This window comes from Daldinia vernicosa (genome assembly GCF_022497035.1).
Source record: "Daldinia vernicosa strain CBS 139.73 unplaced genomic scaffold F5Y00scaffold_7, whole genome shotgun sequence".
Lineage (NCBI taxonomy): Eukaryota > Fungi > Ascomycota > Sordariomycetes > Xylariales > Hypoxylaceae > Daldinia > Daldinia vernicosa.
The window spans coordinates 72,663-99,851 of record NW_025953923.1 but is presented as its reverse complement, the minus strand read 5'-3'; the positions used below and the strand labels follow the sequence as shown (position 1 = coordinate 99,851).

Below are 27,189 nucleotides of genomic sequence, written 5' to 3'. Positions count from 1 at the left end.
TCGCAGTAGGCAGCATTAGCAGCTGCCAGACCCGTGCCGCGACGTCACTGGCACTTAGGTATTTACTTTTTTTTTTTTTTTTTTTTTTTTTTCCTAGCTTCAGATTAGATTAGGCACCTAGGTACATACCTAGGTACTTACCTAAATACCTTACCCTGCCTTACCTAATAAATTAGCGCGGCAGGGCAAATTCCGACAATTCAGCAAGGCACCCCATAAAAGGGGGAAATTCCCACTTTCCCGTTCGCTTTGGTCCAATCAAGTTGTTCATATTATCAGTGCAGCCGTTAAACAACAGCAGGGATCCGTGCTGTTGTTACCCGTAACCCTTGAGGGCAATTCGCCAATTAAATTACGCGTCCCCCGTTTTTCTGCGAGACCCTTTTTTTCCGCGAGCGAAGGAGAAACAACAGAAGCGAGCGTGGTTCGAGAATCGCTTCGATAAGTATATCCCTGTCTTTTGTGAATTACTTCTTTCCAAGACGAGACGAGGCCTCCAAATATCAACATACATACATACATACATACGTACATATCTACTACATACGTGCAAGATTTCTTTCGCTGCTGACAACGATTTCTTGAAAACGCTTTAAACGACCTTAAAGGCAATAGGGGAACATAAGTCTTTGACTTGATATCTGTCACGCAAACCTGACCGGTAGAGACTCGAATTAGATTTAGCAAGGGGGATAAGGGGTATCGAAAAGAAAGAAAAAAGGCAAATAATAGCCAAGATGGAGTACTTGACAAAAGAGCCCGAGAACCTTAACGCTGTTCAGCGGTTCGGTCGCTGGCTTCGGTTGAAGCAGTACCAGATCGAGGTCACGTTCGGTGTCTACATGTTTACGTCGGCCGAGCGATTTATATTTTGTGAGTTATCCGTTTATTGATGCTATTATTGTCGCAGCACTGTCCCTCGATATACTTCTTCATCAAGGAAAGGGAACAGGATAGATACATCGCAATACTAGCCTCGAGTTAAGATGGATTACGTGCTAATTGCCTCTTATATACAGGGTCTGTCGTGTTCCTCTTGTGCAGTCTATTGACCATCGCCGTCGTACTCTACCTCCCCCAGCATCTCCTCTTCATTGTCAGCCGCGCCTGGTTCTACGTCAACGGCGGCGACAGTGGGGTTGCATCCAACGTGGTCGCAGGCAATAAGGACGCATTATCACTAGCAACTTCATCTATGGCCAAGACTATGGCGGCAGCGGCTACCGAGACGGCCGAATATATGAACCGAGAATTATGATAGACACGGACGATGCCTCGGGCATATTTCTCTTGTGCGGACCAGCAGACGACGACGAATGATATAATAATGGTAATCAGTGGTGCTTGTGTATATGGTGCAGCCCGGTCTACGAGTGATGGGATGAGGCGTTAATATGTTTTGAGTGAGGTAATTTGGCGTTTAAATCGATAGATTTGTATCAATGGGCTCGCGGATGCCTTCCAAGAAGCCCATTAGGGGGACGTGCGTGTCTAGACTCTAGACAGTGGCATAGCTAGAAGCAAGCCAGTTTCACGGGGTTCCTTCTGATAACGAATATACCCTTAGTGAGCCATCCTCCCCAGCTATCGCCAGCTGATTCGCAGATCGCATTGGCCTCCATGAGAGTTGGAGAACAGCCTTAGCCAGGCATAGTCTATAGTAAACCCGTCAGTAGTTGATATTCGAGAAGTTAAGATATTAGAAACTTACTCTGGCTTTAAACTCAACTTTGAAGATACACCAAGAGACGTCGCATCGATTGAATATATCGAAACATTTCCAATCTCTGTGCCCACGGCCAGGAGAAAGGTGTTATTCTCTGTGTTACCATGTAGAAAGTCGATAGCCGTGACCGGATGAGTTTCTGGTATAGTAGTTACGCAGGTGATGCCCGAGTCCGCGGAGTCGGGCGATGCTTGTCGCCATATCTTCACCTGCTTGTCTCGACCCGCTGTAGCGAACACAAATAGATTGGTCCAGGGAGCCCATGCTGCATCCAAGATCATCCTCGAATGTCCCTTGGGGTTGGACTGCAGCATCTTATAGCTCTGCTTATTATCATTGTCCCTCTCGAAAACCGCCCATTGCCTGTCTCGCCCAACGCTGAGTAAGTACCTGTCGTCGGGAGAGAATCGTAGTCGCGTCGTAGTTAGGGAATGGGCTGTCAATGGTGGTTTCACTTCAGTCCACTTCTCCGTCTCGAATAAACGGATGACGGCATGGTTGATTGAGCTCGCTTTGCATGCGCTAGCAATCAAAGTTCCATCGTGACTTACAGCCAGGCACGAAATCTCGTAGCCGTGTCCGTAGAGCTTTTCGATTTCAGGCCAGAGGGTGTGCCGAGAGAGGCTATCCTCGAATGGCGGGTGGTCGATATCCAATACGGATTTGCGGACCGTGGACCCCGGATCTAAGGCGTCTCGGTCCGCCTCGGGATTGGCTGCTTGGACTTCGAGATCGTCGTCGACAGCTTCGATTGCCTTGTTTGAGAGGCCGAGGACCGGCATGTTGGCAGCGTCGGGCATAGTCTCGACGTCTTCATTGCCGATGTCACACAACCTACTTAGTAGCTTTGCCACCGCCTTTGGCTCGTCGAATACACGCATCAGCTTCTCGTCGGCGCCGGAGACGAACTTGGAATTCCCAAGCGAGTCGATACAGTTGAGATCATAGCCGTGGATTTGCGGCCTCGCCATCTCATGCCACGTCTTTTTACCAGGTCCGCTGTTCCAGCTCGCGTGTAACCGTGTCGTCTGGTCTGCACTCGTAGAAAGTAAATAGTCACCATTCTTTGACCATGCTATGCCGGTGACGGCTCTTGTGTGGCCAGTGATACCGATGTGTGGGATCCATTGATCTCGCTCCTTATTATAGTCCCACAACCTCCAACTACCGGTCCTCCCGAGGCACACGACCGAAGTTCCATCCGGTGACCAAAGTCCCGTCCAGAAACCACCTGTGCTTCCCGTTGCTGTAGTGGCACCCTGCTCCCTGCTGATCTCACCGAGTCGTACAGTTGTAACCCAGATCCCCGATGAAGGGTCCGCCTCCCATATAGCCAGTGTATTATCTGCGGACGTAGAAAGGAGTTGGAGTTTTCCGGTAGATGGATCCGAGTACCATCTAGCACTATAAATCCAATCATCGTGCCCTAGTAATAGAGCTTCGAACGTAATAGAATAGTCCTTTTCTACGGTTTTCAGTCTATGGGCCTTGTTTGAAGGAGACCTGCCCGGCATGAATGCGCCCATAGACGGATCAGCTCCATTTGCAGTTGCAGTGGGCAACTCTTTACCCTGATGAAACCGCCAGAGGCGAATATACTTATCCTGGCTCGCCGATGCTAATATCAGATCGCTATCGGGACTAGTTCCCTCCCATGTAAAGTCTAATGACCGAATCCAACCCTCATGGCCTGACAAGGTCGCCTGAAGCTGGAACTCGGGGTTATTTCTAGAACTTGCCACAAAGATTTGGACGATGTCTCTAGTTCCCGCTACGGCTAGGACTAAAGCCTCACCGTCCCGTCTAAGCGTACTTAGAGCTATTGAAAGAGGGAAGAATTTCGGAGTAGTCTTAATCGTTTGTAGCAAGCGAACATTCCCTTCTTCCAGAGCCCAGACTTTTATCGAGGCATCTGCTGCTCCCGTAGCAAATATCCTCGACGTCGAAGTTGCTAATGCTCCTTCATGACAAGCTGCTATAAAATTAATTGCAGCCGTGTGGCCCTGCGCGGTCTGGATGCAAGATGCGGTAGTGATACCAGAGCCATCGGATGAGAGTTCCCAGACTTTCAGGCTCTGGTCATCGGCACCACTGAGCAAATAAGTTTTAGACTCCCCGTCAAGTTTGGGGAGAAAGCTGACAGCCTTAACGGCACCACTATGTCCGGAGATGAGGTTGGTCACACCTCTTGGTTGCGAATCCTAATGAAATAAAAGCATGAGAAATTAACATAATATACTTCAGACTTTAGACCCTTGAATTATAATTTGGTTGGACGTACATGGGGTCGCCAGAGAGCGATATATGAGTCAGCTCCGTAAGCCACAATCCCATCTTCGTTCCAATCTGCTACAGCAGTGTGCCTATTGGCACCAGCGGAGAGGTAATCTACGCCGACTTGGTAATTCTCCATGTGCGGTGTTGCAGTTGTGTTTTTGTATGGGAAACACGGGAAACGATTTGGTACATGGCAAGTTGCTTTTACAAAAGTATAAAAGACAGGGGCTTATGATTGGTCGGTACTCCAAAATTTCAGTCGAGAAGTCTGCGTCAGTTGCAAAATCCCCACCCGCCGGATGCGCGCAGTTGGCATTATACCTTGCTTAGTATACTTAGGTACTTAGTTAGGTACATCCTAGGGTATAGGTACTACATGTAATCCGTACATAGACTGACTGACTGACTTATAAATCTTCCCTCTTCTACAACGTGTAGTAACTTATTACTGTTTACTATATACCTAATATTTACCGTATCCAAAGGTACCATAAACTAGAAATAGAGCCATCATATATTCCTATTTCTGGTTTATATGTACTCTCATATCAAATACCTACCTACTATTTAATTGCCTACCTCTTAGGTACCTAGGTAGGTAGTTTCAATGACGTAACAATGAAGAATAAATGATACCTCTTACATATTGAAGCATGCAGCGTACAAGAGGCTAATGCTAAATATACCGTAATTTAAGACATAATACTATAAATGGAAACTTGGTACCTTAAAGAACCAGAGTATGGGCTTTTAATGTTGGATTGTCCTATTACACCTTAAGCCACAAATACCCTACTGGACGATATCTCGGGGCTAATAAGAACGTCTCCTTTCCACGCCCGTCGAGCATCGAGCGTCGAGCGTCGTATAGAAGTAATTGGTTCGCACAAAGGAGCTCCATTCCGATTCCCCGTTTCGCAATTCCATAGGTATTCCCAGACCAGAATCGTAGGTACCATCAAGAATTCGTCTTCGCAAAGTAGGTAAGATTAGTAGACTAGTTACTAGGTGACCAGATAACTAGACAAACTCCTCGCGAACGCTACAACGGGCCAGGATGGGAAATGGAACACCCCTTACCCCCTTACCCCCTTTGCCCCTTACCAATTACAATATCCAAAACAGCCGCCCTTAACCCTGAGCTCCCTCCTTGCCGCCGTGCAGCAAGTATCCATACATGCATACATACAGACATACATATGCTATGTATGCCCGACCAAGACACACGTGCCATAACCCGCAGGCACCTGATCAGCTTGGGCGCTGATAGAGGATCCACCATAAGCTTCCGCATGAGCGTCGGCTCTATTCTGGACGGCGTACCAGCCCCTCGCCTGCCGGCCACGGGGTGCGATCGATCTGCTCCTGAATCCCGTGGCGTCAGGGTTTATCCCCTCGGCGCCACGAGGAGACGTTCAAGGGCGTCTGTCAGGGGCGACAGGCGGCATATTACTGCGAGCTGCGCGTTAGAGCTTCTCCCGCGCGCCACGCATTGCCGTCCGGACCGTGTCGACGACTAGAATGGGCTGCGGGCTAGGAATTGGGAACGGCGGCACGATGTAGGCCTCCCGGTTTGAGGACAGCTAGGGAAATGAGGGGAAGGTTTTTCCTCCCCGACAACCCTTTTTGTTAATTTCGATTCATCCAAGTCTGTCTTCTAAAATACCTCCTAACCTACTGTTTCTCACCTATCATATCATATCATAGTCTCTACTACCTGTGGGCATTCCGTGCTATACGCGGCCGCGCACTATGTAGCAGATGCAAGCTCTTAATTAATACGTAAGACGGTCAGCACTTTGATATATTGTCGTCGTTGAAGCTTGGTACTGTGCAACTCGCCTGACCCAGGAGATTTGAGATGATCTGATTCCCAAACCACTCGCTTAGTGAGACGTGCATGTGATTAATCAATTGGTCGTAACAGAACATCTCAGTGGAAGCCTAAGGGTTCTATGATACGTACGTATGTTATGTTACGTTTCCTGGCTAAGGGTCCCTCGCAATTTCCATGTCGTCGCCCCTATTCGATAGTTTAGGGGCGGCTTCTACGTAGTATCTCCTTGAATCTACGTCGAACGGGATTCCTTCAAGGGGTAGCTAGTATCTTGTAGCACCACTTGTAGCGGCCTCTGGACTGGTGATTGGTGGTTACAGAATTATGTTGGGCTTAGTTTCGTGTGGTTTTGTGTTACCGCCTACGTGGTGCCAACGGAACAACTGAAGTGTTCCATCCAGATGGGTCTCAGGTTAGTTCAAGAGCCTCACTCTTCAGTAGATAGTTTAGGAATAGTGTGCATCTGTTTTCACACAGGATTTCATGGTCGAGCTTTCTTTTTGTCTGCTTTTGGGGGTAGTATCTTTGCCTCGTGTTATGGCATGAGGGAAGAGTCTTAACAATATTGGGTTATATTGGGCAATACCGCTAATTTAACGATATTTTATTAGGCCCATGGAGTCTTGGTGGTAGTAATAGCGGAAGTGGCAGTATTTTGTGCAGTATCTTTTTTTTAATACCGACCATGACAAATATAAGTAATCTCGTAGTAAGATACCGGAAGATGATCCGAAGTCACATCGCAACGACCTGCCGCGGTAACCGTTGTGGAGTTCAACTTTAAAAATAACACCACACCGATGTAGCATATAGCTACCATATAGCTGGCTCTCAGTTGCTGGAAGACACCTAACCTAGGTAGTTCCTCTTCGTATGTTGGCGTAGATGGTTAGAACAACCCGTGCTGAATCTCCCGAAGATAGAAGTCGGCCGGAACCCGCCAATCTGAACATCTGACCAACATAATTACAAAGCCGCATTCGTGGTTCATATCGGACCGGTAATGATACAACCGCAATGCAGGGCAGCCGGGCGAGGCGCCCGTGGGGCTGCCTGCCCGTGTACAAGTAACTCATGTGCGGTAGCTATGATGAGACCCAAAGTCGGTTGGAATAGCCCAATCAAAGCGATCATGAACAATACAGCTTTTGAGCGAGGCACCTCACGAGACAAAATATTGGCTGTTTCGTATCCGTCTTCTAGTATTCGGTGTCAGTGATAGGAAGATTTGACACCACCGGTAATCCCATCCCATCTGCATACTATGACGGGATACTTTGGTTGATGTTGTGGAACTGGGACGGTCCACTCATTGTGCCCTTGGATTGCATGTATGATACCAGAACAAGCAGGATCAACCGCCAGGAAAACCATACGTGCAGTAACGGCACTGGAGAAGAGGTTTGTGGATAGCAGCAACCTCTCATATTGGGCAGTGACGTTGCTAAAGAAGCGTATCAGAGCTCACTAAGTCTGCAGCTAGGTCTAGTTAGTCAGTTAATCCGTGAATCCGTGCAGTTTGCAGTTCATGAGCAATATGTATGTATGCTAGGTCTCTGCCGGCTGTGGTTGCAGCAATGAGGAACGTTCCGCAGTTCCTAGCGCTGACGGTCCCGTCTGCCAGTTCTCTTGTCAGGAACCAAATACTTGGTCGAGATACTTGGTTAAAATACTTGGTCAAATACTTGGTGGGAAGAAGGTCTATACCCCGGTAAATTTGACCAACAGGCCTACCTCCTAGCTATTATTATGAAGTCGGCTTGTCGGGTTTGCCCACCTACTTGCAGCCATAAGACTGTGATAGAAGATGCATGTCGCTCGATCCGGAAGTAAGGCCCTGGCTCTCTAATATCTATAGCTCCCCCCTTTGCACTACAGAGCTGGGAAGAATTTCAATCGACTCTATACAAGCTCACTACGTAGTTATATGATCGGCGCTTCCGTTGCACTAAGGTGACGACAGATCTTGTCTAATAACCGAACCTCGTAAATCTGGAGCTAGACCACATGACAGAGGCTGCGCTGCTTGCCACGTCTGTAAGCTAACCGCTCACCCCCCTAAAAGATTTTATACAGCAGGGGGGATTTATAAAATTGCGCTTTAAAGTATGGGTTGCCGGCGTATCCATAATGTGGTGCGGGTGAGAATGATCAGATAAAGCATAGAAGCAGGAAGATCTTTTCGCTATCTTGCCGCATCGAAAAGGTGAGCAGGTTGACTTCACCAGAGCCTGCATGCAAGGGTGTGGTGAGTCCGGTTTCCTCCTCAATTGTCTTCTTTTTTTTTATACCCTTCCCATTTTATTCCGGCAGATGACGAAGATTCCTGCATTCTCCGAAGTGGTGGTGGTATTATCGTCATTTGTGACAGAAGTTGTTAATGCTGCACTCTTTCATTCTACCCTCTCTTCCTAGCCTGTCTTTTTGTGTCGACGTCAAGCTACCCCGCCTCGGGCATTATTATTATTATTACCTTAGTGCTCTAGTCTTATATGTAGTTATAAGGCGGGATAAAATGAAATATTCCCAAAGCGGGAATGCGGAACCTGGGAGCATGAAAAGTCACGGCGTGTAGGATGGGTATGATATCCTCGACAAGCCGTATTGCGGCTGATCCAGGCTTCTCAGCTAGTCAGTGTGTTATCAAGGGCATTTCATTTAGCAAGAGACCTCTCGGGTTGATGATCCCCAACTCCCCAGCGTTTATGATTGGCACTCTTGGAGTCAAGTCGCTTTTTATGGGTTGCGCGGCATTAAGCCGGATATCATCGACCTCCTAAGAATAGCTCTACTGGGTTGCTGGGATAGATGAAGGCTTGGCCTTCTGCAATGCCATATGACTGTCTACGCCGACACCACCGGTCTCCATTAGCTAAAAGCTGCGATGAATTGAGGAAGACCCAGAGCCACTCCGACCAGTCTCGTATGAATAGGTAGACTGGTTCGATTAAGCTATGGTGCTAATGTCGGAGAGTTCGTCATTTGATCTTCAGACTCGGGTATTGAATTCTAATAGTTTAGAATTTATATTCGCCATAGTATAATCTATTCGTGACGGCAGCCAAATTAGCTCTGGTAACTTTAAGAGTGAAGATAAAAGACAAGCCCTGTGATTGTTGACCAAATAAATCTGGCCATGCCAAGTGTTCCACAGGGGTATGAAATCTTGAAAAGAGTATAGTTGTAGATCAATGTAGGCCTCCGTTTCTGTCCGAGTTATACGCACAAAACCCACTGGTATAAACCGCACAATCTTGAGTTGGAGTAAACGCGAACAATACGGGCTATTTTGATCGATATTTTATAGCTATGACTTACTTGACTAAACGTTGTCTTGGTCTTCCGGGCAAGTTGCCTGTCTCTCCTGCTCTCGGTACCGGAATTTCCCCCTCGGTGTGAGCACCATCGGCTCCGTCCTATCCGGAGCGTAGATCATCGGGTTAGCCAAGGATACGAGGTCGTACTGAATGGTCGTTGGTCTCTGTAAAACTCGTTTCCGACGTAGTGCGCACCCTTCACACTGTCAATAAAGCTCTAGCGAACGTGCTCACGTGTTATATTTCACCTACTGTATGAAACAAAACCACCCTAGCCTTAGTGAGCATTGAGAAGAGTAATAAGTGGTCGCCGCTTCAGTTTGCTTGGAAGGCAATGCTTGTAAATAACAGGCAATAGATCCTGAGGATCGTCGTATATTTTTACAGAGACGTAGTGCGTATCGTAAGGGGACTGTAGTTGCTCGGGACTTTGCTGTGGCCTAGAGGGAGAAATCCACCTCGCAGTGACGGATTACATACGCGGCAATAATCAACCAAGACCTCGTAAATGCAAAATGCAGGCATCCACTGCTATGTCGGCGCTCATTGTATAAGCCAAGATCATGTTCAGATTCAGATGGAAAAGACATGCATTGCATTGCCTGCCGAATTCTCTGAGATAATCGAGTCGCACAAGGCCGGCAGGGCAAATTGAAACTCGGAACGCATATAAGAAATTCGATTATTCTTGGACGTAGCTGCAGGGGGAATATGTCCGTTCGCTTTCCTAGGCGCTCATCTGTGACAATACCGGTCGCGTACCCCGGGAAGTTGTAAGGTAGAATTCCATCAAGCTCAATATATCCCGAAGACAAGGAATCGTTCTCGAATAAAGTTATACGCTGCTTGTTGTCTACAAAGGCACGGCATAGAGAGGAGGCTAAGTACAAACGGTACCGCATACGATGTAGCTATTTCGTAGCCCTAATGAGAAATCCTATTTAGCAATATTAGTGGTGCCATGTTGGTGGGATGTTTTTGGGAATATGCAGGATACAATTTGCTTACCCGGACAGTGGAATACACCCACCACGTTCAAAGTCTGAGGAGTTAGGTTACCTAGGTGTGGCCGCCTGATCTAGGTCTACCGGGGCTACCCGTGCTCGTCCGAGATAAAGTTCCAAGGGGTTGGTCACATTGTGTGCTTCTCAAGAGCCCAGAAGCCTGGACAGTACGGCTCGTCTCGAAGCGCGATGATCCCGAAAATATGGATGTCATACCATAATATGCAGACAGCCGCCTCGACAACCCGTCTCACCAGCCTGGACTGCGGGTACGTCATACCTGAATTTCGATGAGATAGCTTTTCTTCCGATTTGACGCCTTCAAACGTCGAGATTCCCGCTTGAGCCACCCGGAAGCTAGGGATGATCGCCGCGTCTTTGAGTGAAACATAGGCATTTGTTGTGATGAAGGGCTTGTTCTAAACTCTACTTGCACTGCCGTATTATTTAATTTTCTGCGGGAAGAAAAGGTACTGATAAAATAATTACTGATCGCGTACCGATGATTTCCTAAGTTCCTTCTTATGTTGGGTTCGATAGAGGCATCGTTATTCACAGATACCCTCGGCCATACCTAACGTATACTAACAACCCGGTGCCTCAAGTAGCCCCTCGTGACCATGGCACATATTTGAGGCTCACTGAGCGAGCCGGGTGGTAGAGCTTCGAGTCGACTATAGCGTAACCCTGGAGGATAGCTAGAATAACCTATCTAGCCTCGATGACTAGCAGTCGTTCGCTATTCGGAGTGACATATATGGATTACCGGTCTTTGTATCCCCGGCCTTTAGAATTAAACGGGGCGCCATCACGTCTAGTTAAAGACCAGTAGATTTCCGACGGTGAGGTAAAGAGGATTACATTGCATGACAGGGTCGAAATGGCGGAAAACCTCGAATGCTCTTTTCCTTCTTTCCCAGGTTGTCATATGTTCTAAATTATGCCGGTAGGATTACTATGTTTTTCGTGTCTCGTGACACGACGCATACTCCGGTACCGTTCTTCGGAGTGCCATAGGTACTCGTAGTTGGGGCCGTGTTTTCTGCAGAGTCGGTCACATGCTACTCCGATCGCCTTGAATGGTAGATCCAAGGTCCAAGTATTGCATGATCTTCTTAATAGGGCTTAATGCGGCGGCATAGGGGAGCGACCCAGACACAAAGACCATGTGTTCGCTTGGGCTGAACGTTTTCTATGGACGCCGCCAATCTGCGAATTCCTATCGGGTAGATCATCCCAAAATAGAGGTCCAGGAGCTGCATTCGGCCTTGGCGCTACGGCTTTACGACCGTGAGCTTGTTCACGTGGTATATTAATTTTGTAACGGGCCAAATTTTCAATGAAGGAGGCTCTCGACTCTTCATGCTTATTGGATTTCTGCAACCCGCCCGTGATCAGTCACAAAAGGGTTGGAGCGGTGGCGTAGAAGCCGCTGCATGTGGATACTATTCTAGTCCCATCTCTCTGCGGATGAGGGTATGAATTGCTGTGGTTCAAGGCTAATATCTTCTCTTGTTGCTTGCTTACCTGTATACAGAACACAGATTGCGGGATGTGCTTACTGGAGGCACTAGAACCTTAGGACAGGGCTCATAACAACAACAACAGCAACAACAACAATAACAATAACGATAATAATTATGACGATGGCATCAGTAGATGGATCTAGGCCTCGGGTAATAGATGGATCGTGCAGGTGCTACAGCCAAATTCGCCTCAACTTGACATCAGCATCGGGATTGTATCTAAACCCTTCTGAGGCTCCCTAGTAGCATACCTAGGTTATGATATACAGCCACGCTTAAGGCTTGTCAAGGAATACGGAATATTGTAGTAAGGAATACATATTGAAGTCGGTATTTCTTACGTATGTATTCCTATCCGCGGACGATGGTCTTGGTGACTTGCAGCTGGGTAAGGGGTGTGTGACGAACTCTGATTGGTAGCAGGAGTTGTGCCAGGACAAAGGACGACAGGGGACGGACAAGGGAAGACAAGGGACTAGACGGGTCCAAGGTTAGAATAGGGCACCTATGACGCCGATTGTTGATTGACTCGCCCGTCGGCTACCTCCAGGAGACGGAGGAGTCTTCCGCACAACTTAAATTTCAAAGTTTGTGGCTAGCTCCGAATCGAAGGTCTCATGACCTCTCATTGTAAGGGTATCCAGAGTAGGAGTCCACCCTGGCCCTGGAATCCACGGACCACGCCTTGTCGTGTGTCTTCTTGCATGTCCACACTGATGCCCACTTCCCCACTGGGGACGTAGGTATGGAGATGTAATGTATGTATGTACGTACTGATGCTAAGTGCGACATGTGCGTTGCAGACCAGTTCGACCAGTCCACAAGGTTGGTTGGTCTTGTTCCTGGCGGCGCCCATCACCAGCTGGTGGGCTGTGGGTTGCGGACTTTTGAAGCATCCGACTTTTCTCAAAACCCATCGATGCCATAACCAATTATTCACCAGCCACTAGCGGGAAGCTTAGATCATGAAGCTAGGGGGAAGCTTAATGGTAAAACGATGAACCGTGTATGCCAACAGCACGATGCAGGTGGAGCGGACGGATCAATTGGCCGGCACTAGTATGTAAAAGCAGAATAGGTAGAGCTCCTAGGTTCTGACGTTGTCTCGCAGCAAAAAGTCTCATGATGTATTGGGCTGTGTGAGCAGGGATCTTTTCATTCGTCCAACGAGCTTGTTAATATGTAAGTCGACACTGCTTGCAGCAGACGATTTTGTTACCTTCAGGCGATGTCAATTCGCTGTAGGATTTGACCGAGAGGCATCATAAATACAATTAGGTATTCCAATGCCATCACGAGAGTTGAATTGGATTGATATTCTGTCCATACGAGGAAAGTAAAGAAAGACGAAAAAAAAAAGAAAGATAAAAAAAAGATGGTTAGGTACCTAACCTAAGATGTGGGTATGGGGTTCTGCGTGGATTCGTGGAAGCATCCCAAGATAGTCCAAGTGCGGGGCAGTAGGAATTCAAAAGCTGGGAAACCAAGGAATCTGTGGGAGATCCAGGAGAATTAAGAAGGAGGACGAGGGGTCGTAAGCCGGGGGATATTTTTACAAAGTAACATAAGACCACCATCTTATAACATACCTGTTATAATTATGTTGATTTCGTGCGTCAGGAAGAAGTGAAATGGCTCTTGTATATTTCCGAGTCTTATTGAAGATCCCAATTCAATGTCAATTCGCAGTACCCTTCGTCATGGTGCGACTTGAGTGAATCTGTAACTTCAAAGCTAAGTTACACCAATGAAAGGTAGGATATGTGCTACATCGGCGGTTGTTCAATGGTCTAAGGATCTAAGGATAGGACGACTGCGCTTGATGACACATCGCATAGTACCCAGAAAATTGATAATCAAGTACCTCTTTCCTAAGGCTATGGATATTAAACATTAGGAAAGAGCATAAGTATCGACATGCTTAACCGGTACCAGCTTACTTCATATTTCGGTTGTTATGGCTCATATGTAAGGAGAGAGAAGGAAAAAAAAAAAAAAGAGGAAACTAATAACATCATGTGACAAAATACTAGCCAGTTATCCAGATCGCTGGTCCCTCTTAGTGGACATGGAGGCTGTAGAAGAAGCCATAGAAGTCATGTATGTATTATTAAGACGGTGCTGGCTGGTTGAACGCTCAGGGACCCCATCTTTGACCCTGCAGAATCGATATTCTGTCTCCTTTTCTTCTTCTTCGACTCTATGTATGTACTTCGGTTGCCGAGTCTTGTTTAGCGCCCTAACTGTCCGCCTTAAGTCTGAGCAGACCACATGAGCAAGCCCCAATTTTCTAACCCCTGGCTTCTTGCATACGTACACGCCGCAGGTGTATGTCTGCCAAGAATTAAATGATGGTTAGTTTGGTAAGTACATAGCAACTAGGCAGTCTAGGTTGTTGGAAAGTTTTGTAGGTAGTTCCATACATACGTAGTTAACATACGTAGTAAAGTAAGTGAAAAGAGACCGGTCCCCTGGGCTTTGACATTTAGAGAAGTTTGTAAAGAAATCTTGCTTCTTTCTTTGGCTCCGTCAGGTCATTTGGCCATTTGCAACGTAATGGTCGAACGGCGACGACAAAGCAGGCTCTTGGAAAGTGGAAAGTGGAAAGGGAAACTTTTGAGAGAGTTATACTTTCATCTTGCAGCACAGCAGAATTGGGCCGGTACAAATGCATTGAACCTCACACAAGGGTAGCAAGGCGATGGAATCCGGTCAGCATTTGAAATGTTGTAATTTGAGACCTGCGGCTATCTTCTTGACAAGCAGTGGCCCAGTGTGTTCGAGGCTATCATAGGTGAGCCCGTGTTGTGCATACGGCAGCAGCACATACATACGTTACCCTGGCAAAAGTCGATAAAGGTAGATGTGTGTGCGTATGTGTGTGTGTATGTGTATATGTGTGTATGTACAAGTGTTATTCTCAATGAGAAATAAGTGATTCCGGACTTTGCGATTAGATGTAGAATTCACTTTGTATTAGATGTTCTTATAATGGTCTCGTGAACGTTGTAATATTATATACAACGAATCATGTTGAAGTTAGCACATTAGGTTTACTTGGGTGACTACCTATCTAGGTAGATGGTTTACTACCGGAAGTTAGGTAGGTACCTGCCTTCGTCCTATTCCTGATGCCTTATTAGGTAGTCGTGGGTGGTAATTGGTTGTAATAATCAACATGTATGGAAGTGAAAGTACCTAATGGATGTTAGGTGAGGCATGTACCTGTATCTTACTGCATACATACATGCGTACATTCTACATGTAGTAGGTAGTGGTTTGCTATTTGAGACGCTGGTATGTATTAAGACGTAGCTAGGCCCGCCTAATCATAGGGTACCTACATACTAATAACGTTTATTACTCTAGGTGAGTTCGTTGATTCGTCAGGCTATGTACCTCTATCCTTCCTGTCATCCTGCCCTAGAAGCCGTAATCTAGAATGACCCCAAATCTGCGCGGCGACTTTTTCTTTTATTTCGCGCCCACCAGCAATTGAAGTTGCACCCAAGCTAACGGAAGGTACCTACCTGCCTGCATGTATATTTGTATGTACATGAGGTATCCACAACCGACTGCGGCGGTCCAAGGTCCAAGGTCCAAGGCCCAAGTCCTTCAATTCTTACGATACGACGTACCCAAGTACTTTTGTACCTTCCCTCCAGCTGCGACGACCCCTCCTCCTCCCGCACTGGTTTAAGCCATTCAAACACAACTATTTCCCATTCACCACCTCCCACCTAACCTACCTGTCTACCTTACCTACCACCACCTTACATACCTACATCCTCTACGTATTTCTTCCCCTTCCCAACGTCCTCCCGCGCCCCCCATCGCCACTTGCGAAGCCTTGTAAGTTCTTTTCTTTACTGCTTCTCAATCATCCGTAGCATCCATAACATCCATAACAATCCCCCCTCTTCATCAATCTGATGGCCCGCCTCATCTTCCCACGGCCAACTAATTGTGGTGCTTGCAGTAATCGACCAAGCCGACCAAGTCGTACCTGAGGTGGTCGAGTCTGAGTCTTTCTTTCTCAGGCCATCATCCCACACAAGGTGAGTCCACTTTCTTACTGGTATACATAGTCTTCCGTCCACGTTCGACTGTGGACTGTGAGAGAGAAACCGATACCCATTCCCATTACCATTACCATTTCACTGGCAGAGGAATACTTCCTTTACTTATCTATCCGTCTACCTACCCATCTACTTACCTACCTGCCTACCTGCCTACCTGTTTACGAACCCATCTAAATCTCACCTGCCCCGGTCCCCGTTCCCCCTTCCCCTACTACAAGTCTGCCTAGTCCTATTCTTATTTAGAAGTAAGGTATACCTAAGGTAGCTCGACCTTAGCTACCTATTGTACTTCGCTGCAGTGGACACTTAAAAAGTTTCTTTCAAGTCACGTTCCGTCATTCGACCATTGCAACCCCGCCAGAATCCCTACCTACATAACCTCCGCTCTCTCGCGATACTAGACCCTTCCATTTTCGTGAATTCACATAGGTCCTAAATAGTTGCATCTTAGGGAAATTTTCTTTGCACGGGCAGTTGGGCTCTTATCATCCTCTGCCAGCACACCATACACCTGTCCTGGATCTAGTCACACTTGTTAGACTGGGCCGGCATTTCAACTTAGCGTTGCCTCTTCCATTAGAACGAGCGATTGACCCACTACTTCATCTATCAATTGCGATCGAGAAGCATTCCGACCCAATTGTCTATTGATTTGTCGCCCAACACGGCGTCCCGAACCGCGCGTCAACCGCCTCCCGTCTCTTCCTGCTGACGCTTGAGAGACGCCCTGGATTGTGCCATTTTGCGATCGAATCCGATCCGCCCTTAACCATGGCGCAAAACCGCCCGACAGCGGCTTTCAATACCCTCCGGATGGGAGGTAAGCTATATCAATCTTTTCATACACGTTATATGCCTTGAGTGGTGCTGAGACAGAAGACAGAGGTCATCCGCGAAAAGGTACAGGATGGAGTGACTGGTGAGACGAGAGACCTGCAATACACGCAGTGCAAAATCGTCGGGAATGGCTCTTTTGGTGTCGTCTTTCAGACGAAGCTTTCGCCGTCGGGTGAAGATGCCGCCATCAAGCGTGTTCTTCAAGACAAGAGGTTCAAGGTCAGTTTTACTGTCAAGTTGAGGGATATGTACCCCACTCATCTGCTAATACCCGGCTGTAGAATCGTGAGCTCCAAATTATGCGTATCGTTCGACATCCAAATATTGTGCAGTTAAAGGCCTTTTATTATTCCAATGGAGAGCGTGTAAGTACATAAAATACGACGTAATAACAGGTAAGATAGCTAACCGGATACATGAGCAGAAAGACGAAGTATACCTGAATTTGGTACAGGAATTTGTACCTGAGACCGTTTACCGAGCATCGCGCTTCTTCAACAAGATGAAGTCGACTATGCCGACTCTAGAAGTCAAGCTGTATATCTACCAGCTTTTCAGAGCCTTAGCCTACATTCATTCCCAAGGAATCTGCCACCGTGACATCAAGCCACAGAACCTCCTATTGGACCCGAACACCGGCATACTAAAGCTTTGCGATTTCGGAAGCGCAAAAATCTTGGTCGAGAATGAGCCGAACGTTTCATACATTTGCTCTAGATATTACCGAGCGCCCGAGCTCATCTTTGGCGCCACCAATTACACAACTAAGATCGGTAAGCATCTATCCCACCGATATCTAAAACCCCGAACATTGTAGCTTACGTCACTTATAGATGTTTGGTCGACTGGTTGCGTTATGGCGGAGTTAATGCTAGGCCAACCCCTTTTCCCCGGTGAATCCGGTATCGATCAATTGGTGGAGATTATTAAAGTGTTGGGAACTCCAACTCGTGAACAAATTCGTACTATGAACCCGAATTACATGGAGCACAAATTCCCACAGATCAAGCCTCACCCGTTCAGTAAGGTGTTCCGTAAGGCAGACGCAAATGCTCTGGACTTGATAGCGAGGTTGCTGGAATACACACCGACGGAACGTCTGGGTGCCATCGACGCCATGGTGCATTCTTTCTTTGACGAGCTCCGAGATCCTAACACGAAACTCCCGGATTCCCGTCACTCGAGCGGTCAATTAAGGGATTTGCCAAATCTATTCGACTTCTCAAGACACGGTGAGTCTAGTCTAGCTCCTCGCTCCTTTCTATTACAAGACTAATTGCATTTGGTAGAATTATCCATCGCGCCGCAGCTAAACCAGAAGCTCGTCCCCCCTCATATGAAGTCTATCTTAGCGTCTCGCGGTCTCGATATAGATAATTTCACGCCCATGGCTAAGGCAGACATGATGGCCAAGTTAGACTGAATTACGGTCACCGCTTACGCTCTCATTTCACGTATGTATGCATCGTCGCCCGGGATTTCGCTACAGCATTCACTCACTAGCCGAGCCTGTAATGGCTTGAACTCGTCGGACTGACGTTTAATTGAACCTACCGGATTGATAATAGCAATTCCTCGACCTCAGCGTGCATTTAAGGGAGGACAGTCCAACATGAATTAGGAGGAATGGGTTCTTCAGAAGTTTGGTGTGCTGTGGAAGTTTCCGAGGTGTCGATAAGCCTTTGGGAACCTCCATTTACTCGGTTCTAGTATCTCGGTTGTAGCAACAAGGGACAACTGCTTCAGTATCAGGCGCACTGATTGGAAGATGGCACGCACCGGACGTTCTTAGACTTCTCCTATGCATGACCGAGACGGCATTTGCTTTTATTTGTCTTGTTCAATAACTCGCTTTATCCTCGTGGTAGGCGACCACGAGGAGGCTGGATTCCCCTCGCGTGGTCTTCCGAGATATTCTCTACACAAGTTAAAGAAGGGGGATGAGATGGCGTATGTGTTATTCTATGAGTAGCGGGTGTGTGCAGCGGTAGTGAAATGGTGGTAGGGCGACAAGTGGAACATGATGTTGAAACCGGCAAGCCTCCGGCCCAGGGCAGCAATGGCATATTGGGACTGGACAGTTTATGGAGACTCGGCATGACTTCAAAAAAGATTTCTTTTTCATTTCTTCCCTCGCAAGACGGACTCTGATGTGCGTCGAGAAGTGGGAAGATGGTTTACTAAAAAGGAGGACCGGGTCTTCTACTCAGACGTCAAGGAAACAAGCCAACTGCGGTTGCGGCACACAGCGATGAAGACACAGCTCTTGGTCCAAGAGAAAGATCAGATGGCACCACTTCGTACGATACTTGATGCGTAAAGAGCTACCCGATGACCGTGACCCCTTGAATTCCGCCACTATTGTAACAAGGTCCCTATGCGTAATGCTTATTAATCGCGTTTTATTGATAGTAAGTTGTTATAGAGGTATGAGAGCAACGATGTGTCCTAGGGAAAGTCCAAGTAATTGATCACGATAGACCGATTAGCCAGCCTTCCGGTCATACCTAGCTAGTTCTAGTTTATATGTCGACTAGTTAGACAAGGCTTACAAGGACGATATGCCGAATAGGAAGAAAGTTGCCATTAATTACCTCTAGGTACCTATCGTAGTTAGACATTCCATAGCGGAGTTCAATAAGTGTCTAACTAATGATTATATAAGCGGATAAAGCTAACAGGCAGGTGCGTCGCGATAAGATAGGTGTGCCAAAGCTAAAATAACCAAGCTGAAGGCCCGTGCTACTCTTTTCGCGCGTTGCGTGTTTCCGTAGTTAGATATTCCGTAGAACATCAAGTTTCAACTCGTGCCACCCGCCCACCCATTGAGGATAATTTCTATGAATTCGACCCTTCAATCACATCGGTTTCTTTCATCGACGTAAGATGGCGGATCATGATCGCAGACAGCCTGCTGGCGGCTATAGCAATCGCAAAAGGCGTTACAGAGGTACGGAATTAGACTGGTAGCTCGAACTGGTAGCTCGAACCAATATCGTTGCTCCCAGCCTCTCTTACCACTGTCGTAGGGGCGTTGCTAGAGAGCCTATATACTAACTTGACTACCTAGATGATGATGACTACGACCGCCGACCGCAACGACGTCGCTACGATGCACCGCTTCCCGTCCGCATACGTAAGCAGCTCCTAGGCCTCGCCGAGTCTCCTTTGCGACGCTGGCACGAGGAAGTTCAATCCATTGCCCATGTCCTCGCCGACAACTACGAAGATCAGGAGCTGCGCACCAGCTTCTTGGATCTAGTACTGCAGATGCTTATTGAGCAGCCGCTCAAGACCCCGTTCCTGGCAGCCGTAGTACTCGTCGCCAATTCGCTGAAGCCCGATATACTAGGTGATCTTTTGACCCGGGTCGCTACTGCAACGGAGGAGAAAGTCAGCATAGGCGAGTGGCGCGATGTGAAGCTGTATCTAAAGTTCCTGGCATGTCTACAAAGCTCCCTGGAGGGTGATGGCGTGTTCCCTTTGCTTGAAGAGCTCTTTAGTCGAGCTGTCGACCTCCAGACTGCCAGTTCTGATGATGTGAGTATACAACCATTACAACCTCAATGCGGGTCATCTATGCTAACAAAACTCTCAAGACGATTGGCACAGAACTTGTTAAGATCATCCTTCTGACGATACCGTATATTATGGCAGCTGCGCCTGCCCAGTGGCAACAAAAGGCGGCTGAGCTGATGGATAAGACAGACGTCATTGCGTCCGAACCGCATGCGTTGCAAGTACTAATCGACCCGTATCACGTCGAGGAGGGAACAGAGAGCCCAACCGCGAATATGAGTCTGATCGGGCTCCTACAGAAGCAGCTCCAAACCGAGGCTCTGAATGGTTGGGAGCTTTCGTGTCTTCCAAGACCATGGCAAATGCCACCCGAAGAGATCGAACAGCAGGAGAAGCTAGATAATGCACAGAAGCATACCTTACCAAGCATATCTATTCCAGAGAAAGTCGTCGCCGGCCCCCGCCCTCTTTTTCCCGAGATCTATTTCTCGGTCTACGTTAACCAGGAGATTGAATCTGTCCCGCCCGTCAGTAGTATCGCGTCGTCACTAATCAGGGACGCGCTTCTCGATACGATCAATATCATGGACTTCAACCGCGGTGTTACGGCTCGCTTCCTCATAGACGTGGATTGCTATTTTGCTCCCGGCACATTCGTCAAGCGTGCAACTCCCTTCGATCGGCTCCGAGATGTAGAAGGAGATCGCTCGACGTGGAAACCAGAGGATGTCGCTGTAGACGCTGTCTTTTCCCAAATCTTCGCGCTGCCCGCGCCAGAACATAAGCTGGTATATTACCATTCAGTTCTTACTGAGGCTTGCAAGATTGCCCCCGCAGCAGTCGCTCCCAGTTTAGGCCGAGCCATTAGGTACTCATACCAAAATACGCACCGTCTCGACCTAGAGTTGTGCTACAGGTTCTTAGATTGGTTTACTCACCATCTCAGTAACTTCGGCTTCATGTGGAAGTGGATCGAATGGGTAGACGATGTCAATCTCCCTGACATGGATCCCCGTAAAGCTTTCATCCTTGGTGCCTTAGACAAGGAAATCCGCCTCAGTTTCGCCCAGCGGATCAAGGGCACGCTCCCCGAACCTTACCAGGCCCTTATTGGGCCTGAAAAAGAGCAGGACACGCCAGAATTTAAATTCAACGATGACAGTAAGCTAAATTACCTTCGTTTACTGCCAACAAGCAACTAATCTTAAATCCAGACACCCCATTCGCTGCAGAAGGCAGAGAGATTGCGGCTCTACTTAAGCGCAAGGCTCCAGACGAGGAGATCCAGCCCATCATCGACCGTATCCACTCTGCTGCCCTTGACCAAGCCATCGATCCTCTTGTTTCCAGCACGGATGTTTTTATGACAGCCGTTTGCTGGGTAGGTTCCAAGTCGCTGTCTCACGTACTTGCCTGCATCGAGCGTACAAAGGATAGGCTTCTTGATTCCGGGGCCGCTTCGGAAGCGGCTAGAGCGCAAATCATTACCGCAGTTGTCTCCTACTGGTCTTCCCACCCGGGTGTTGCGATTACCATCGTTGAAAAGCTACTGAACTACTCGATCATTACACCTAACGCCGTTATCGACTGGGCCTTGGCTGGTGATCGCGCAGGCCCATACGGGCAAGCGCTCAGCAAGTCTTGGGTATTCGAGCTGGTATTTAACACCGTAGTCAAAGTGACCAGCCGCCTAAGACAGGTTGTTAGCAGCGGTACAAGCGAGAATAACGAAGAGGAGATAGCCAATATGCGCGAACTCTTCAAGAACATAGAGGATGCCCTGGTCAGCTGGGCACATGGGACCAAAGACCAGATTATGGACCCTGTAGTATCGGACGGCGGAGAAGACATGATTCAACGCTGGGGTGAGAGGTGGCTTAGAGTCTTTAGGCGAAGGTCTGCCATCGAAGAGACGTTCTTACTAGAGCACAAAGCGGATTCGTGAGATATGTAAGATCCATAATGGGGGTTTAGGAGTTCTGGGAATTTGGCATTGACAAAAACATACGGGGGCTTGATAGCTTTTCCTCGCGCACTCGCGCTTAGTCCTGTATAAAATTAGAATAATTGATTTAAGCTTTGACTTACTTATACTGAATACGTACCCTGGGTTAACGATCAGAAGGTCGTTTTAAGCTATTGTAGTCTGTTCTGTTATCACTGATCGTGGTAGACAAGATAAGATTACTGTAAATATTCCAACTTACCTACCTGTAAGTACATTATATTAACTCGCAATTCGATATTGCCACAAGGGATAATTTTGGTTGCTATTATGCACAATAAGGTTTTTGCTAGTTATAGGTACTAATAAGATATACAAGCTACGGAATTAAGGGTATCTTAGGCCAAGCCTTTGTCTTTACAAACATTAAAGGACGTTGATTCTTTAATACAACCCTGGAATCGGTTTCGCTAGGATGTCCACTGGGGCAGGTAGAACTTGACGTTTTCATATACGAGAAACGTAACCCAGGTCGCAGGGAGGACTCTTACCACCCCAGGTACGATCCCACGGTAGAAACCTCGCCACCCTTCTTCCGTCCACGTTCTCGTCACGACTCCCTTAATACCCCTTCCGAACCTCGTATCGGCATCGTAATTCTGTAGTCGGCTGCGGATGACCTGGTAGGGATATGTAACTGCTCCGGCGACCAACTTGGCGACGCTGGAGATCACGAGGGTCGCCTCGGTACTCATTCTCTGTCTTCCTAGGCTGTCTGATTCCTGGTGACTTGAGAAGGGGCCGCGACGCGCAAAGTACAGTCTTTTGACTGGGTCGTAGACGGCAAATTGCACCGCTCCGTGAGCTACGCCTAATAAGCTGATCCCTAAGCCTCGATAAAATCCCCTCCAGCCTTCGTGGCGGAAGAGGTGAGCGGCGCCAGCCGTCATACTTGGATATGCGCCAGCGGCGGTCCGATCGGATGACAGTATGCGTGTCTTCATTACCCAGATGGGGTTCGTCAAGACTTGGGTGATGAGACCGGCCAACCCCGAAGCTACGAAATAGTCCCGCGGTGCGAGCGAGGCATCCGGAGAAGCCTTCAAGGCTAGGAGGGCACGCTCAGCCCGGGCCTTAAAGAAGAAAAAGGAAGCCCAACTAGAGGCATTTCCAAGAAGGTTAGGAGTGAGACCTCGGTAGAGAGACGCTACGGGATGTGGCGTCTGGGTGAGTGAGCGGATCAACGACACGGTGGTGAGGGGCTGATGAGAAGTGCGCTGGTGGACTATGCGGCAAGGTTCAGCATGCGGTCATAGTGCGTCGGGGGGCGGGTGGTTACCGTACTCTGCATCCGGGTCTTGACGATGTCGAGCGGATGGACGACAAGCGTAGCTATAGATCCCGCGGAAAGACCGGCGACGGTCTCAACGGCGGCGGGAGAGAGACCCGCATGATTCTGTGGCATAGGGGTGAATCTGGATAGAGCCTATTACATTATTATTATAAGACTATATCGATTTTCGCGTAGAAATATCCCGATATCTTGGAAGAAAGTTTTTTTCTTTTTTTTCTTTTCTTGTTCCTTTTTCGAGTAGTGAGATTATGTAATCATAGAGACCTACCGATACAATTGCTTCAATTGGGTTTAGGTAGATGACTTACTCATGATGACTTCATTGAGGCTTAGGTAAGTAAGTTGTTAGTGGTCACTTTAAATGCATATACTGTCAATAGTGTATAATTCGCTATTCGCATTGTACCTAAAATTGTGAATCATGAATTGTAGGTTTAACCCATTGTACCTACATACATACAATATTTGGTTATTCACACCCGGCTTCACCCACTGATACCCACGGCGGGTTATAGTCCGAATAGCCTCAGTCACCTTTCGGGCAAGTCGCAATAATGTCTACTACAACGGAAACGGCTCCGGTCCAAGTCGAGGTCCCCAAACTGTCTATCGATGTTGAGTTCACGTAAATATCCCCCACGTATTTTAATCTATATATAGGCCTACACATCCATATATCTATCTATCTATCTATCTATCTAGTATCTAGTAGGAGTTATACTGACGATAGCTTAGAGGCGGCTTGGAGATGCTATTTTCGGATCAGCGTCGTCATTCCATCTCCATATCAGCCGCAAACAAAGATGGCAAGCCGGCAACTATTGCTGATTTGATCCATCATTTATGTGAGCATACTATGAAGGATGCCCGCAAAGACCTCTTCGTTCTCCAAGATCACCTGTACGTTACTACCCTGACCTTGTTTTAATCCCTATTTTACCCGAGCATGTCAGTCTCGATATGTAGAACCCCCTCCCCCCCTCTCACCGTATCTTCCCTACAACAGCCGCATACTTATACATTATCTCCTTATCAAAATACATCATTGCAAAGCTAGCTAATACGTCAACGTAGCCGGCCTGGCATCCTCGTCCTGATCAACGACGCAGACTGGGAACTAGAAGGCGAAGAGGCTTATGAGATACAAGCAGGGGATAATATCCTATTCGTCTCTACGCTGCATGGCGGGTAACGCTGCTTCTCTCTGTTCGAATGCCGAAGTACACCGCTATTCGGAAGCTGAAAGCGGCCGTTACATTCGTCATGGCTGCATCACCTCTTAATATAGACAACGATAGACAGCGATAGACAGCCTTGGGTGCCTTGAGTAAAACCCAACTTCGTTCAAACCGGTGATTCGACATCTACGACTAGCTTCTCAACAACTTGCCTCATTTCTTCTACCCCGCCTTCATGCATGTGAAGCGCTGCCAGTCACTTCCAACCGGCTCAGGTGCCGTTGTTGTGAATTACATACATTGTAGAAGAATGTTCCGGCTAATTCGGTTGACATGTCAAGCTTCATGCAGTGCCTCCCACGATCGGTGTTTTAGCTGCCTAGTAAAAACGTAAGACAAAGACCCGGTACCGTGGCATATCGCCATAATAAACCAGATCTATCACATTTTCCCTGAACTTAAGCGTTCATCCAGTCATCCAAGACTGGCTTGTGTTGATCAACCACTTTTTCGGGTCTTATAGCACATAAACCCCGTCTATAGTGTAACTAAAGCTCCGGCGATAACGAAAACACGATGTGTCGAGGAATGGACAATCGTAAATCTCGCCTCGAAAAAAGGATACAATTAGCTAAGAGAATTGCAGGGTCCTCCACGCATTTGAAACCGGTGTACGGTTGAGATCGATTAATCGACAATATAGATCATCTCATTCGCTCATCTGCAAGCAGGGATCCAAAAGGAGCTATTTGCAGGAATGGACAGGTACAGGCAGGGCAGGTGACCCAGAATTATCATAAGAGACAAATGCAGATTTGCTTGATGAGAATTCATGTTTATTGGGAAAGCCGAGCCATAATTTTAATAAGGATAAGAGCCTCAGCTTTGGCTCAACCTCCGAGGGTAGCCCGCATCCTTCAGGAAATGAGCCATTTGTCTGTTCCCTCGTTAAGGAGCATCATCCATTCGTCAATGGCTTTACTTACCTGCCTACTCCTGCAGACCGCCTTCACGAGAAAATCATCGTCAGTAGGCACTTACGCATACATACACGCATACATACACATACACACATACATTGCAGCTAGCATTGTGGCGAAAGAGACAACGCACTCGAGTTCTTACACGCTCGGAGCTTGTAGACCGGCCACTTCAAGATCGCCGGGGGGTCAAATCCCCCGCTCCTTGATGTAGGTATAGCCCATCGCCACGAATGCCTGTCGTGTCGTTATCACATCCACACCATATAAGATCACCGAGGCGGTCCCGAGGATTATAAGCGCCGCACCGCACCGCGTCGTTAAGAGTATAGCCGCAAGGAGTAATAGTTAATAGTACTAGTAATATGACTTCGAGACTACATTATCAAGCAGGATTTCCGACATATCTTTTTCTCTCTTGTCCTTCGGAGCTTGGAATCGCTCCCCGCGTGTCCGACCAGAAATAGTAATAAAATAATAAAAACCACAATGATTGTAAAACCCACCAATAAACTCCGCCTGGTTTGCACTCCTGGAAGGTCTAGTAACCTTTGATGCAAATAATCTGGTATCTCCACCGCGTATCCCATGGCTTTATGCAAAACGTGAATAATTCTTTCCCAAACCCCAGATCCTTGGGGGTTCTTTTTTAAAAAATGTTTCGATTCTTCTTTTTCGATGCGCCCGCCGCGGGTATTTCCGCCTGATTGGTAGTGTAAAGCAAGGTAAGGCCGCCCACCACCAAAATGCGTATGTTGCTTTCGTCCGTTTCGTGTCCACCAGATTATGCATCTATTCTCCTCTCGCTCGTGCCCGCCTCCATCCCGACCGCTACCCAAGCCCAGGTAGCCTGTCCTTTTTTTGTACCCCTTTGTCGTGTCCCCACCCCCCTTCGGCCCTGCCGTCCGCGTGTAGATGCGGATGTGGGATGTGGATGTGGATGTAAGTGTAGATAGCCGAGCCGAGATCGAGTGTAACCCGTCGATGAAACCTGAGATATTATATAGTTCGCCCCTATTGGGCAGGTGTAAAAAAAAAAATCGTTGCATGAAAATCGAAGGAAACCGATGGTTTAAGGAAATGCCACTTCTGCTAGATCCATGCGGCCATAGCTGCATAGATAGCGTCGACGATGCAAATGTGGATTCGAGGCGGCTGTATGTATTGCCAGAAACATGTGATGGCGGTTAATCAGAGAAGAATGTAGTCCCTTTGTCCTCTCTTCTCAACCAACTGACTGAACGGTCAGTGCCATGGTTATTACCCAAGTGTCAATAACACATCCTACTAATTTCTTCTTCTTCTTTTTTTGGTTTTTTCTTTTTCTTTCCTCCTGTAAATTTGTGTTGGGCTTCCGGGAAAGGAGAGACGGTGAATCAGATAGATGGCTAGCCTCCCATGGATTAACAATGTGTGGTATCTTGAATTCAAAGAGAACACCACCCAGAATTCGATGATATATATGCGCGCGGAAGAAAGATACGTGGGATTAGACCTCTATGTCTCTTAGATCGATACTTGAGAAGTGCCCACGTTGTTGTACCGGTTGTTGTGGGCGTGATTTTATATCCGTAGATACACGCGGGCTAATAACCCCTGTGGTGAGC

The 27,189-nt window shown here is 47.6% G+C and overlaps 6 protein-coding genes across 6 annotated transcripts; 4 read left to right on the top strand and 2 right to left on the bottom strand.

The window, feature by feature from the left end:
* Positions 1–636: 636 nt before the first annotated feature.
* F5Y00DRAFT_190222 (uncharacterized protein) lies at positions 637–1,483 on the top strand. The gene is made up of 2 exons (XM_048005157.1): positions 637–873; positions 1,020–1,483. The coding sequence occupies exons 1-2, from the start codon at positions 738–740 to the stop codon at positions 1,256–1,258; spliced, it is 375 nt and encodes a 124-aa protein (XP_047868115.1). The 5' UTR covers positions 637–737; the 3' UTR covers positions 1,259–1,483.
* A 224-nt stretch (positions 1,484–1,707) lies between these two features.
* On the bottom strand, positions 1,708–4,139 carry F5Y00DRAFT_251241 (WD40 repeat-like protein; the record flags this gene model as incomplete). The annotated part of the gene is made up of 2 exons (XM_048009809.1): positions 1,708–3,927; positions 4,008–4,139. The coding sequence occupies 2 exons, from the start codon at positions 4,137–4,139 to the stop codon at positions 1,708–1,710; spliced, it is 2,352 nt and encodes a 783-aa protein (XP_047868114.1).
* Positions 4,140–16,101: 11,962 nt separating this feature from the next.
* Positions 16,102–18,244, top strand: F5Y00DRAFT_190067 (kinase-like domain-containing protein). Its single transcript, XM_048005156.1, has 6 exons — positions 16,102–16,589; positions 16,653–16,825; positions 16,888–16,971; positions 17,031–17,379; positions 17,440–17,838; positions 17,896–18,244. The coding sequence occupies exons 1-6, from the start codon at positions 16,541–16,543 to the stop codon at positions 18,027–18,029; spliced, it is 1,188 nt and encodes a 395-aa protein (XP_047868113.1). The 5' UTR covers positions 16,102–16,540; the 3' UTR covers positions 18,030–18,244.
* A 1,429-nt stretch (positions 18,245–19,673) lies between these two features.
* On the top strand, positions 19,674–22,236 carry F5Y00DRAFT_190064 (MIF4G like-domain-containing protein). Its single transcript, XM_048005155.1, has 3 exons — positions 19,674–20,146; positions 20,206–21,286; positions 21,340–22,236. The coding sequence occupies exons 1-3, from the start codon at positions 19,877–19,879 to the stop codon at positions 22,068–22,070; spliced, it is 2,082 nt and encodes a 693-aa protein (XP_047868112.1). The 5' UTR covers positions 19,674–19,876; the 3' UTR covers positions 22,071–22,236.
* A 145-nt stretch (positions 22,237–22,381) lies between these two features.
* Positions 22,382–23,693, bottom strand: F5Y00DRAFT_227465 (mitochondrial carrier). The gene is made up of 2 exons (XM_048006489.1): positions 23,415–23,693; positions 22,382–23,355 (listed from the first exon to the last, which is right to left on the bottom strand). The coding sequence occupies exons 1-2, from the start codon at positions 23,533–23,535 to the stop codon at positions 22,541–22,543; spliced, it is 936 nt and encodes a 311-aa protein (XP_047868111.1). The 5' UTR covers positions 23,536–23,693; the 3' UTR covers positions 22,382–22,540.
* A 63-nt stretch (positions 23,694–23,756) lies between these two features.
* Positions 23,757–24,727, top strand: F5Y00DRAFT_189926 (ubiquitin related modifier 1). Its single transcript, XM_048005154.1, has 3 exons — positions 23,757–24,049; positions 24,160–24,324; positions 24,499–24,727. Exons 1-3 carry the CDS (start codon positions 23,979–23,981, stop codon positions 24,614–24,616), a joined length of 354 nt encoding a protein of 117 aa, XP_047868110.1. The 5' UTR covers positions 23,757–23,978; the 3' UTR covers positions 24,617–24,727.
* The last annotated feature ends 2,462 nt before the right edge of the window (positions 24,728–27,189 follow it).